This window comes from Canis aureus, chromosome 11 (genome assembly GCF_053574225.1).
Source record: "Canis aureus isolate CA01 chromosome 11, VMU_Caureus_v.1.0, whole genome shotgun sequence".
Classification (NCBI taxonomy): Eukaryota; Metazoa; Chordata; class Mammalia; order Carnivora; family Canidae; genus Canis; species Canis aureus.
In genome coordinates this window covers 25,353,764-25,366,844 of record NC_135621.1, presented here as the reverse complement: position 1 = coordinate 25,366,844, position 13,081 = coordinate 25,353,764, and the positions used below count along the sequence as shown (strand labels likewise).

Here is a 13,081-nt window from a genome sequence, read left to right as displayed (position 1 = left end):
AGCATACATCTCAACCCTGTGAGCCCAGCCCCTGCCAGACCAAAGGGGTCCTGGGCACAGCCTCCTCTTACCTCAAACTGTGGCCAGTTCATAGACATGCCTGGCCCGTGGTTGGCTCTGAACCACCTCAGGTCCTCCACCGCGTCAGCAGCTTTAATGCTCTGCTCCAGGTCACGGTAAATGTTCTTGTAGCTAAATCAGAGAGAGGAAATGCATGACTCTCTTGGAAGGCAGGGATGGCCCCCATTCACCCTGCCCCAGAGCCTGGCCACAGTGGGGGCGTGGGCTCTGGCCACACAGAGTTGGCTTTGTAGCTCGGACTGGGATGCTCTGCCCTGGCTTGGCTGGATGATTATCTGGCCTCAGTGTGCACAGCAGACGAAACACCACCATGGGCTGCAAGCCACAGCTTTGGCTTCCCACAAATTGGCTTGAAATCAAACCAGGTGGCAGGGCAGTGCTCTATGTCAGATAATGCAGCAGGTGCCAGCATCTTGGCCACATGGGCACTGACCTCTGTGGCTCCACTTAAACAGGTCCAGAATCAGGAAAGTTCCCCCTCATCCCTTCAAAAAAAGCTGGAAGGTGCAAAAGCTGTAAGTGAAGACTGCCCAGTGCTGTGGCCGCAGAACTCACCCTCTACCTGGAGCAGCAGCTCACACCAGCTCAACATCCTAGAAAGTGGATTATGAAGGACAGGACCTAGTGTTTCCCCTTATCACCTACATGGCAGGCAAGTCCTTTCCCTCTCTGGGTCTCAGTTTCCTCTGTTGAGTGGGCACAGTGCCATCTGGTCTAAGTTGAAGTGTGTCCTCCACACAACATATGTTGAAGTCCTGACCCCCAGTATCTTAGAATGTGATTTTATTTGGAGATAGGGTTTTTACAGAAATAATTAAGTTAAAATGAGGTCATTAGGGTGGGCCCTAATTGCTGGGAGAAATGTAGACACGCAGATACACACAGAGGAAAGGGTACATGAAGACACAGAGAGAAGATGGCCACGTGGCAGGGGTGATGTGTCTATAAGCCAAGGATTGGCAGCAGACAGAATGACAATTGGAACGATCCTCCCCCCTAGAGCCTCAGAGGGAACACGGCCCTGCCAACATCTTGATTTCGTACTTCCCATCCCCACACTGAGACAATAAATTTCTGCTGTCGTAAGCCAGGGGTTTGGTATTTTGTTATGGTAGCCCTAGGACACTACTCTGCCATCTACTCCCCAGGCTGGCTTCGAGGACTCAGTGAGGCCAGGCATGCCAGCCAAGGACAACGTGCACATAATGGGCACGGCTGCCCTACCCCAGCCAGCAGTGCAGCCCCAGGCAAGTTAATCCACCAAAACTGGCCTCAGCTTCCCCCCTGGTAAATGGGGAATAATGCCACCCACTTTACAGACTGTCCTAAGCATTAAATACTGGCAGAGTGGCGATACAATAATTATTCCCTTCCACTGAATTATACAGGAGACAAAGGGAATGCAATTTCTTAACAACGACAAGTCTAAAAAAAAGAAAAAAAAAAGACAAGTCTTAGCTTGTGAGTCATTTCTACACAGCTCTGCAATAAGGATGACTGAATCCACATCCATGGTTAGCTCAGACCTCTGCCCCAATGGAGGCATCGTGGGAAAAAAGAGAAGGCAAGTGCAGAAAGAACATCACAACCTCTATGTCAGGATCCAGAGCTGAGCCTCCGAGGGCCTGTGCTGCCCAAGAGGCCCCCGAGAAGTCAAGGTTGAGTGGGCAGCCAGCCACTTGAAGGGAAGGGCCTCCGTAAGATGGTCCTGAGGGAAGGGCACCAACCTGGGAAACACAGAGAAATGCTCCTGGCTGGATTCCAAATATGCCAACTGTGGCTGATCCAGGCTGCGGCCCTCCCTTCCTACCTGGACCTCGAGTGTCGTACTTAGAGCTGGTGGCTCATGGCTCACCTTAATGCGCAGCCTGAGGCTGCCTAGCTCAGACCAGCAATGAGCTGACCCAGGCTGATGGGATGCCCAGCATAGGCCGACTGTGCACCTGCACATGGGCTCAGCACAAGTTTCCTCCCTGGGCAGGAGGACTTAACCAGAGAGATTTTTTTTTTTTTTTAAAGATTTACTGGGGGCAGGGGTAGTATCCCAAGTAGACTCCCCACTGGGCATGACACCCGACACGGGGCTCAATCCCACAATCCTGAGATCATGACCTGAGCTGAAATCAGAAGTCAGACGATTGACTGACAGAGCCACCCAGGCACCCCCAGGGAGAAGCTCTTCTGACAAACACTGCCATCCTAAGTCTGGAGAGTAGTGACTGAGCTTTATTCAAAAGCAATTTCCCACTGGCCTCCTGGTGATGTGCTCTTTCTCTAAATGGAAACTTGGGATCCCTGGGTGGCACAGCGGTTTGGCACCTACCTTTGGCCCAGGGCGCGATCCTGGAGACCTGGGATCGAATCCCACGTCGGGCTCCCAGTGCATGGAGCCTGCCTCTCCCTCTGCTTATGTCTCTGCCTCTCTCTCTCTCTCTCTCTCTGTGACTATCATAAATAAATAAAAATTTAAAAAAAAAATGGAAACTTACCTGGCCACATTTGACAAGTCTAGGTGCTTTTGAACCTCCAGCAGAACTTCCCGGAAGAAGCGCAGACGCTTTTCCTCAAACTGCTGGCACTGCTCAAACACCTGCTCCATGTTCTCCATGTACTGCGGCGTGCTCTGATCAAGCTCCTTCAGGGACTTCTCATATTTCTCTTTGGTCTACAAGACAATCCAGGCACCACAGGGCAGAGGTTCATTTCCATTCACTCTGGTTCCCTCTGATGGAGAGAAGGTGAGCCAGGCTCTGCACCACCCTGCTCCTCACTTGCCTTCGTCCCCTTCTGAATCATCAGCATCTAGGCCTACTTATAGGGTGACTATATTAAGGCAGACATTTTGAGTGACTTTATGAGGAGTAAGCGGGGTGAGGAGCTGTGACCCAGCATCCAAGGATCTCCTTCCCTGGCACCCCTCAGATTCCAGCCCAGAAGACTCACACTCTACCTCTGCTCCTGAAGGGTGCTCCCACCCAATCTGGGCTGGAACAATATTCCCACCCCACACAGCCAGGCCCTCCAAGCTCATCTCTAATGCCATCTCCACCACTAAGGCCATCGCTGGGGAAAGCTTCTCAGGCCTCCACAGACTCGAAAGCATAAGCTCTGGAGTCTGACAGACTCTACTTTCAAAGTCAAGTTCAAGTCTCAGACCCTCCACTTCCAAACTGCCAACCATACTCCTGGCATCTGCCGGGCCTCTTAGCTAGCAGCAGGCCCAAACAGGTCAATGCTGGGGAGGGGACGGTCCCTCTGGAACCCAGGGTGCATGGTTGGGCACCACTGCCACACTGACCCCTGCCCACAGCATCCACCCATGTCCTCTCTCCTCAGGCAAGGACTGTGCCAGGACCCCCTTGAGCCTCGGACCTTCCCCACAGCAGTGGTGACTCAGCGGACACCTCAGGGCAAGAGCACGGGGTATGAGTGCCAGACAGCCCTGGGGGCGAGTCCTGGTACCGCACAGAGTTTCTTACAGCCTCACTTCGCCTCGCAGAAAACGAGGTAGAGGCAAACCTCATTTTATGTCGCCCCACAGTCGCACCACAGTACTTCATGTTTTAGGAGACCGAGGGTCTGTGGCAGCCCTGTGTGGAGCAAGTCTATTGGTAGTACCATTGCTCCCACAGCACTTGCTCGCTCTGTTGTCTCTGCTCACGTTTCGGTAATTCTCACAATATTTCAAGTTTTCATTATTATCATTATTGCATTTGTCATGGTGATCCGTGATTAGTGATTATGATTCACTGAAACCTCAGATGATGGTTAGCATTGTTTTTTAGTAATAAAGTATTTTTAAATTAAGGTGTGTATACTGTTTTTAGACATAATGCTATTGCACACGTAGTAAATGACACTATTTGGTAAATATAGCTTTTATGTGCGCTGAGATACCAAAAAATTCATTTGACTCACTTTATTGCAGTGGTCTGGAACTGAACCCACAATGCCTACACTTCCACTTCATGGCATTCTGATATTTAAATGAGATGACACAAAATGAGCACCAAGCTGCATGAAGTAGGCATTCAAAAAAGTCCCCGTCCCTGTGTCCCCCAGGCCTGTCACATCCCCATACATTCATTCCAAGACTGTCCTCAACGAGGGGTCTGAGCAGAAAGGAAATATGGAAGGCCATCATAGCCTCCTGGGGCAAAATGAGGCACAGCAGGGCTGCAGCCTTTCCACTGTGGAGACCCTGAGAAATGGGGGCGATCACAGACAGACAGGCTGGCTAGCTCCCCAGGAACTTTGCTTTTCTGTCCCTGACCATGGTGCCGGCTTCTGAGAAAGGGCTGAGCCTCCTTGAACCATTACAGGCTGCCCTGCCCCTGCCTTCTGGATCAAGGCCATGTCTTAGGACCCCAGCCTCTGCAGCCTCTGGAGCAGCTCTGCCCCTACTCCAGACCCCAAATCTACTCACCATCTACGCTGCTTTTCTCCTGGACACCCTTCTGTGACTCAAGCCCTGGAAAACTCCCCTTTATGGTCCAGAGACCCCTCTTCTCCAAGACTTCCCTTATAGGCCCAACCCACTCCCTAAAGTCTCCCTTCCTGGCACCCCCTCATATTCTGTTCCTTGTTCTACTTCTGAGCCTCCTGGCTGGGCTTGGGTCCTCTGTGACCCCAAGAAAAGGTCATCCCTTCCAGAATGTGGACATTCCCAGGAGGAACAGAGCACCACCAAATGCTCTGACTACTCATTATCATCATCATCTCCCTAGACGTGTGAGGCTCTGCGTGGGATCACTAGGTCAGAGGCCTTAAGACATGCAGCTGTGGTTTAAATACACAGGGCCTGGTGGTACCACCAGAGCAGCACAGAGAAACCACTTCTCTGGGGTACTCCAACAACACACAGGAGCCTCCCTGGGGCCTCCCTGTGCTTACAAACAGCCCTGCCCCAGCAAAGCCAGATACAGAGCAGGGTCATCACTATCGGGGAATTCCTAGCACAGAGCACAAAGAAAGTTCCTAGGAAACATCCATGGAGTGAAACAAAGGCAGCCTTCGCTCTCCTGTGGACTGGGACACTTAGCACTGAACATGAGAAAGTCCCTTCTGACAGGTACTGCAGGACGCAGTCATGGCCTGACCAATGAGAAACACAGATGGGCCTATGTAGCCAGTCAGTGCTGGTTTTTAGAACTTGTTTCAAGGAGAGTGGGAGGGTGAAGTCGCCCTCCTTTCCAGGCCAGCTCTCAGCCTACAAGGTCCATCATGCCCCATGGTCACTGGCTGGACCACAGAGCCAGGAGGGAAGGTTCTATAAAGTGGCCCAGCCATCCTGACAGGTGCCTTATGTCTGACTTCGGACCCTGGACCAATTTGGTAGATTCCGTTGTGAATGGCAATGAAACATGAAAGGTACGTGTGTCTATGTCCCTCACCCCCACCCCAACCCTCCATCCACACCCAGGAACAGAGAAGCCTCGCCCCTCCTCCAGGCACCGTTCTGGACACATGGTAACAGCAACCCTGAGCATCGTCCCAGCCTTATTTTCCTTAAGCCCGGGTGCCCACCCCATTCAACAAGTAGCCCCAGACTCCTCACCTGATCTCGCAGTGGAGGCAGCCTCCTGGCAACCCCACACTCCTGGACTGGACCCAGTTCCAGAACCAGGTGTGGGCAGTCGGGGCCACTCCCCAAGGGACTCAGGTGCTTGCTCTGAGTGATGAACTCTTCTGTAGACAGTCCCCACAACCACCCTCCCCTGTATGCCAGTGACAGCAGTGAGGAGCAGGGAGAGAGGGTCCGGCCTTCCCTCACTCACACTACCAGGTGGCACAAGACTAAGCCTCTCTGAACTCAGTTTCCTCGGTCACACAACAGAGATGCCACCACCTAAATTCCCTGGGTTCAGTGGTGTCCATCCAGGCTGAAAGGGTGGTGGGTTTAACACAGCAGCTCAGAGCTCTCCCGTTTCCCCTTTGGGGGGAAGAACAACATGTTGCTCCCGGGACACAGCCCTTCTCAACCTGGCTCAACCCACAGCCTCCACCCACACCTCTCTGGGCCTCTCTGCCCAAACGCACGCTGGCATCTCTCCTCCCTCAGCACTGCGGCAAGGAGGACTCCAGACAGCTCAGCCCCCAGCCCTGCACCCCTTTCCACTCAGCAGAGGTGGTGGCCTAGGCCTTGCTCACGTCAGTTTTCACTTCCTGGGAACTTTTAAATTATATGAATCTGTCTAGTGTTTGCATCCTGTGACTCAGGCCTTCCAGGTTGAATCACTACCTGCATCCATAGAGGCCCCCCTTTGTCCCCCTAGTTTATACCATCCTCCCATTTGATCTCTCCAACCCACGGCAGCAGGGCCCCCCTCACCCCCCCACACTGCACAGAAAGGCAGAAGGGCACCCAGGATGCTGCACACAGGGCCTATTCACGGACTCTTGGCTGAGCACCCGCAGCCCCCACCCACACCTCTCTGGGCCTTCACTGCCGGGGCTGCGGGGAAACCTGCCCGCTCCCCCGACCTCTCCAAGCTCCCCGTGGCCACAGTGTGCTGGGCGTCCCAGGCACTCCACCTTCATGGGACTCCCTCCACTCACCACCAGAGCAACCCTTCTAAGCTGTGGTCTTCCTCCACACCTCTGCCCTCCTTGAGCTCTGGAACCTTCTTTCAGTGGCTCCCTGTTAGCAGTATCCTGAAGCTCCTTACTTCACTCGCCTTGCAAGACCACTTGGTCATCATAACCCTCCGGGCCAGCTCTTGCATCAGGCCCCTGCCGCTGACATCCACACCTCCATGTCCTGCACAAGCTGGTCCCTCCCACTTCTCTCACAGCAGCCCTGGCCACCCCACCACCTTTTCCTGAGCAGAAGAATCGGCCGTTGCCCTGCTTGCCCAGCACTCAGTTCTGCCCTCCATCCTGAAGTGGGCAGGGGGCTGTGGGAAGGTAAGGCACTCACGTGGGAGCCTCCTGAGGGCAGGAATAGGTCTTACTGCTGTGCCATCTCTCCACCCCTCCAATCAAGTGGCGACAAAGCTAACTGCGGGCCAGAGAGGTGTCTGGCGAGGCTTGTGCATTCACCATGGAAAACGATGTGCCACATTTACCTTAAGAACGTCTTGCTTGCATTTTTCTACTTTGTCTTGCAACTTCTTGAGCTGCTCAGGGTTGAGGGATGGGTCTGCTTTGCTATTGGTTTCTCGTGATGTGGCCAACTTCTCCTCTTTGCATGCTGCATGGTAGGCCTTCTTTGCTGCCTCTACCTGCAGGGAGAATGAGCTCCTGAGTGTTACGTGTCCGCAAGTTCAAGATCCTAACTAGAGGTTTCACAGACTCTGCCTGCAACACCCCAAGGAAGGGGAGGAACAGGTATAAGCTGTGCCTGTCGTATAATTACAACTAGGTACAAGGGAGGAGTACGCTCAACAGATACTGACAGGGTGCCTGCTTCGGGTCAGGTGCCATTCTGGGCACCAGGGTGCAGCACCCAAGACCCTGGCTTTCAGGGAGCTCTCCATCGAGCTAGAGAGGCAACCACAAGAGCTAGCTGAAGAACAGAGTGAACAAGAGGGTGATGAGTGCCAAGAAGGAGAGGGAAGCAGGGATGAGAGGTGGGGCACCATGCTGAGGCAGCTGGAGAGAGCCAGCCAAGATGACACGGAGCAAGAATGTGCAGGAGGTGTGGCTGTCTGTGAGAAGAGCATGCCAGGCAGCTGGAATGGCAAATACAAAGGACGTTCCAAAGTTCCGGAGCTAACAGGAGGGGGTAATGTTGGGAGGCAGAGTCACAGGCCACGTGTTCCACGGCTACCTCACACAGCTAGAACATGTACATGCACACAAGTGCATACACACACAGCTGTGTCTTTATTTAACAGATCCTTCTTTCCTTGAGCCAAAGTCAAAGTTCAATCTAGAGAGGAAAGAGGAGTTTTGTAACCATGGCCTCATGGTTGTCATTACACAAGGCCATGGACAAGAAGCAAGATAAAGGAGATGTGGCAAGAGCCAAGACACAGAAGAAAGAAGGAAAGCCTGTTGTTACAACCTAAAGACAGAGGGCTGTTCCAGGTGATTCTCAGGAGGAGGGAGGTGGTACGGCTCCTGAGAAAACCCAACAGGCGGAGACAGAAGGAAGCAGGAAGTCCACCCAAGAACGGGGCTGGCAGAGCTTTGGCAGTGGAAGGGGGAAGGGGGCCCCTTTTGTGCTGAGAGTGGGGGTGCCTGTAGAAGAGCCTCTAGCTAGCAAAAGCCGGGAAAGACTCAGCAGCTTCAGCTGCTACTTTTAAAAAAACCAGTATCAGTATCATTTGCAAATTTCAGAGGAAACACATACAAAAGAAGGAAAAATTTTAAATCAATCTTTCTACCAGCCCAAAGGGATTTTTGTGTCTTGGAATTGGTCACTGTTAGCCAGCAGGGGCTTCTGGTCCAGGGGGGGACCCCCATCTCTGCCCCTGTTAGATCCTGGGCCCAAAGCATCAGGGCAGGACTAGCCAAAAAGCACAGGGTCAGGCCAGGCAGGGAGCAGCCTGCAGGATGGAGGCACCTCTTTCAGCTTCTTGGCCCAGGGCTTCTGTGCCTTCCGAAAGCCGTCCTCGGCTTCTTTGGTCTCCTTGAAGCCTCCCATCATCTGCTTGTGAAAGGCTTCCTTCTGCCAGTTCTTGATCTTCTCGAAGTCCTCGTTCATCAGCGAGGCTTTCACCTCTAGGTGCAGCTCGCTCACCCTCTCCGCCTCGGACATGAGAGCCGTCCAGGCCTTCTCCAACGTCCCATACTGGGGCCCTGGCACAGAAGAGAAGCTGCTGGTTATGGGGCACTGGGGCCCCCAGACAGGCATTGTGTGGGGACTCTGTCCATTAACCTCTTGGTTGTGAGGACAGAATTCCAGAGGACAGCCTGGCTGGGCAGGGGTGGGGTAGGGTTCTTTTCGGTTCTTTCAGTTTTCTCTCAGTGTCTGTTCCTTTTTCAGCTTGGGATGAATAAAGAATAAGGAACTGAAGCTGGATCTACTCAACCATTCTTCTGTTAGGGAAACTGGGGGATTATACATACACATTTTCTTTTTCTAAAGTCACTAAACTTTTTAAAAACATGAATTTCTGCCTCTTGGAAGTTTTAATTTGCTTAAGGCTGGCCGGAGAAGGAGTCGCCTCTGCAGTGGACTGACTTCTCTCCCCAGCGGCTCAGAGCCCACCCTCTCCCTTCCCTGAGGTCAGCACTGCTCTTTTCAATCCCATGACAGGAGCGGAGCCTGGAGCCTGGCTTGGAGCAAGAACTCGAGAGCTGCCCCATCAAGCAGAGGACTGTCTCCACAGCAGAATGGAAGGCCTGTCTTGGGGAGAGGAAGGGGAGTTGGAGGCAGGAACCTGTTCTAGCCAGATGGAAATCTCTAGATAGTGGTCACCCTGCACACTGTGCTTAGGAAGGGAGCTCGTCATTTGGCCTGTCATCTTGTTGAGGGTGTGGGGCGGCGTGGGGTCAGGTGAGAGAGAAGGAGGCTATGACACAATCTGAGGATGAAGATGGGAAGAGCCAGGCCCTGACCTCAAGGCTCTCCCAGGGGACAGTCACTGTTCAAGCTGGGTAATGACATGAAGGAACCATGAACCGTGGAAGGCGAGCCCTCCTGAACTTATAATCCTTTGTGTCTACAAAACAAGCAGCTCCCTCTCCTGCTGGGTCTGCGACACAGGGGCAGAGTCCACAGGTGAGGGGGACAAGGGGGCTTTGTGAACCTCAGGTTCTGAACAAACACAAGGGACAGTGCTAACAGCTGGGCCCTAGGAGTTAGAACTAAAACAATAACAGTTATGGTTCACAGGAGCTGCCCCTTCCCTGGCTACTCAGTACCCGGGCATGGCCGTCTCACTCCCAGACACCTACTCCACCAAGGCACTGTGCTAAGCCCTACAGACGACTTGCTTCAACAGGGGAAAGATGAGCAGCTAGTCCAGACCCAGCAGCAGCTGCCTGAGGCCCCGCCCGTCCAGGACTGCAGGACCAGTGGCCTGGCTTCCCCATCCTCTGAAGTCAGTCATCACGGTAGAAGGGCCTGGCCCATAGCACACCCTGAGAAAATCCCACTACTCGGCTTCTGTCCCAGGAAACCCTGTAATCCATCAAGCTGCCCCTCTACTGCTGGGAAGTGCATTCTGAGCGCAATCCATAGCCAGAGCAGCGTTCTGTTACTAAGCTCCAGAATCTTGTGTGTTTTGCTCGGGAGGGAGTGGGGGGCAAAACGTGTACAACACCTCTACTCATTCCCGTTAACATTCAAAATCAGGGGCAGCCCCAGTGGCGTAGCGATTTAGCGCCGCCTGCAGCCCAGGGCGTGATCCTGGAGACCCTGGATCGAGTCCCACGTCAGGCTCTTTGCATGGTGCCTGCTTCTCCCTCTGTCTGTGTCTCTGCCTTTCTCTCTATGTCTCTATGAATAAAAAAAACAAAAAACAAAAAAAAACACACACACACACACATTCAAAATCAGAAAGGCTGCCAGATGTCACCATCTAGTCTCACCTGATGCACTACACAGCCAAGCTTACAGATCAACAACTCTCCTTGTTGGAACCCACAGTGTGGAGCAGCAAGGCCTCTGATGTGATAGCAGCGCTACTCAAATCTGAGCCCTGAAGGAACCCTTCTGAGTTAAACTGGCAAGTATAGCATGTCCCATGGATGACAAGGGCCGCAAGGGGGGACTCCGGTGCTGCCTGCAGAGAGGAGCCCCATGTGCCGCAGGGGAGGAAAGCCCACACAGTCCGTGCTGCTGGGTGATGGCATCGTGCCGCTCCCCTGTATGAATCACAGCCCCAAGAACTGAGACACACTGCTGCCCTGTTCTTGTGAGAGCTGCCCAGAGCACCCAGGTCAAGACGCCCTGTGCCGTGGCCTCCCTACCCTTCTCGACGAGCTGCCTCCAGCGCCGCGCCCACTCTGTGAGCTGCTGTGCGTAGGCCTTCTCAATGCGTGCCCGCTCGTGCAGGCAGTTCATAAGGTCGCTGCACAGGCGGTGGCCATCGTCTATCCGCTTCACAGTCCGCTTGTAGTTCCCAACCTAGGAGACAGAACCACACTGTGAGGCTGGGCCCCGCTCGGCTGTACAAACAGCCTCCATGCCAGCTGGGCTCCTGGGTGCTCATCCATCCCCCCACACCCCCCGCCCCACTCAGAAGGCATCCTGCATCATTAGATGATAAGCTCCCACTAAGATTCCACTAGCAGGAATATTTTTAAAAACAGTGATTTGAAACTTCTCAATAACTACATGGCTGGTGTCTGCGCTCTGACCTGTGGGTCAGTGAAGGAGATAGACCAGCACAGGAAGGGGTCTGACAGAGGGAAGTGAGGGGCTGAGGGTGCCCAGAAGGGCATCTCATGCAGAGTGAGGGGCCAGGGACAGCTACCCAGAGTAAGTGATGTCTGACTAGAGAGATTTAGGGAAAAAAAAGAAAGGAAGAAAAAGAATTCAGTAACTCAAAATGATGTTATAATTAATATTACAGAATTGGCTAAAGGTCTTTTGTGATCATCATTATATAAATAGATAGAAATATGTTTGAAGTACCTTCTGCTTTAATGTCTTCCCATGCTGGATTATTTTCACTTATCGATTAGAGCAATAAATACTATTTCCCACTACTGAGCACCCACTATGTGCCAGGCACCACAGCAGGTGTCTTACCTCCAAATATTGCCCTGCCTTAACAAGTAGGAATAACTGTCCCCATTTGAACAGGAGAACACCAAGGCTTAGAGAATGACACATTTCCCCCTGATCCTGCAGCAGCAGTGCAGCCACTGCTGTGTTTCAAAAGGCTCCAGGTAGGGCAGTCTTGATAGCAAAGCTCAGACTCTTATCTGCTTTGATGAGGGTTATGGTGATTTTGACTACTTTCACACCTGAAAAGAGATCAGCTCATCTAAATTATCAAATACAAGAGAATAATTGACAAAATATTAGTGGCTAATTTGGACATTGGAGGACTGGAAGGAAATGTGGCAAAAAAATGATCTGTTTTATTACAATCCTTTCTTCCTTGTCTTCAAAAATCTTAATCAACTTTCATCAATCTTACCATTTCTAAATGAATTCAACTGAGCTAAATTCTCCAGGTAAAGGCAGTGGTGGTTAGTGAAGACCTCTCAGAGAGACAGAACACATGGGCCCCCAGGGAGATGGGCAATGGGGGAGAAGGGGCTCTGGCCCCTTCAGGAAGGGCTGTCCCGGAGGCCAGAGAGAACCCTGCTTCCATGGGATCAGTAAGGACCCCTGGAAGTGAGGTGGCCTGGGCAGCATTGTCCAGCAGGCAATGCTGAGGTTCACGAATAGCTCTGGGAGCCCACATCAGTTGTTGTTCTGGCCCGGAGCATGGCCAGGCTGCTGCTACTCACCAAAACACACAGTTTTCAACTTTACCCTTCAGTTGTCCCTTTCTTAGCAAAGCAAAAGCAAGCATTTCTTTCTTTCTTTTTAAGATTTTTATTTATTTTTGAGACAGAGAGAGAGAGAAAACATGAGCAGGGGGCAGAGGCAGAGAATCTCTCAAGAAGACACCCCACTGAACGTAGAACCTGACAACATGGGGCTCAATTTCATGACTCTGAGATCATGACCTGAGCCGAAATCAAGAATTGGTGGCTTAACCCACTGAGCCACCCAGGCACCTCTAAAAGCAAGCATTTCACAATCAGCTGGAAGTGACACCGCAAGCTCACTTCCCTTAAAATAGGGCTTTGCTGTCATTTTGAAATTTACAGCAGGAGAAAAAAAGTAACCAACAAAACACAACTCTGTTGCTGAGCTGGTGGCAAGAGGAGCTCAGCTCATCACAGCTCGATTTGGACTTGATAGTTGACACGAAACCAGGAGGCAGAGGTGGCTTTCATATCACTGTCACCAACAATATCCACACTGGTAATCAAGATCATAGTATGTTGGCTCTCTGGCAACCTGACATTTCTCTGCTTTTCAAAACCCTTGTAAAAAGATTTAGGGAAAAGAAAAAGCTACCTCCTAAGAAGACACGCATCAGTT

The 13,081-nt window shown here is 52.2% G+C and overlaps 1 protein-coding gene across 7 annotated transcripts in view; it reads right to left on the bottom strand.

Moving 5' to 3' along the window:
- The window catches only part of PACSIN2 (protein kinase C and casein kinase substrate in neurons 2), a 136,824-nt gene that overhangs the window by 10,452 nt on the left and 113,291 nt on the right, over positions 1 to 13,081 (bottom strand). For all 7 annotated transcript variants that reach the window (XM_077914228.1, XM_077914231.1, XM_077914230.1 and 4 more), the window contains 5 exons: positions 10,945 to 11,101; positions 8,591 to 8,826; positions 7,149 to 7,304; positions 2,571 to 2,746; positions 72 to 192 (listed from right to left, as the gene is read on the bottom strand). In XM_077914228.1, coding sequence (XP_077770354.1) covers positions 72 to 192; positions 2,571 to 2,746; positions 7,149 to 7,304; positions 8,591 to 8,826; positions 10,945 to 11,101 — 846 coding nt within the window. The remainder of the gene's footprint in view (positions 1 to 71; positions 193 to 2,570; positions 2,747 to 7,148; positions 7,305 to 8,590; positions 8,827 to 10,944; positions 11,102 to 13,081) is intronic.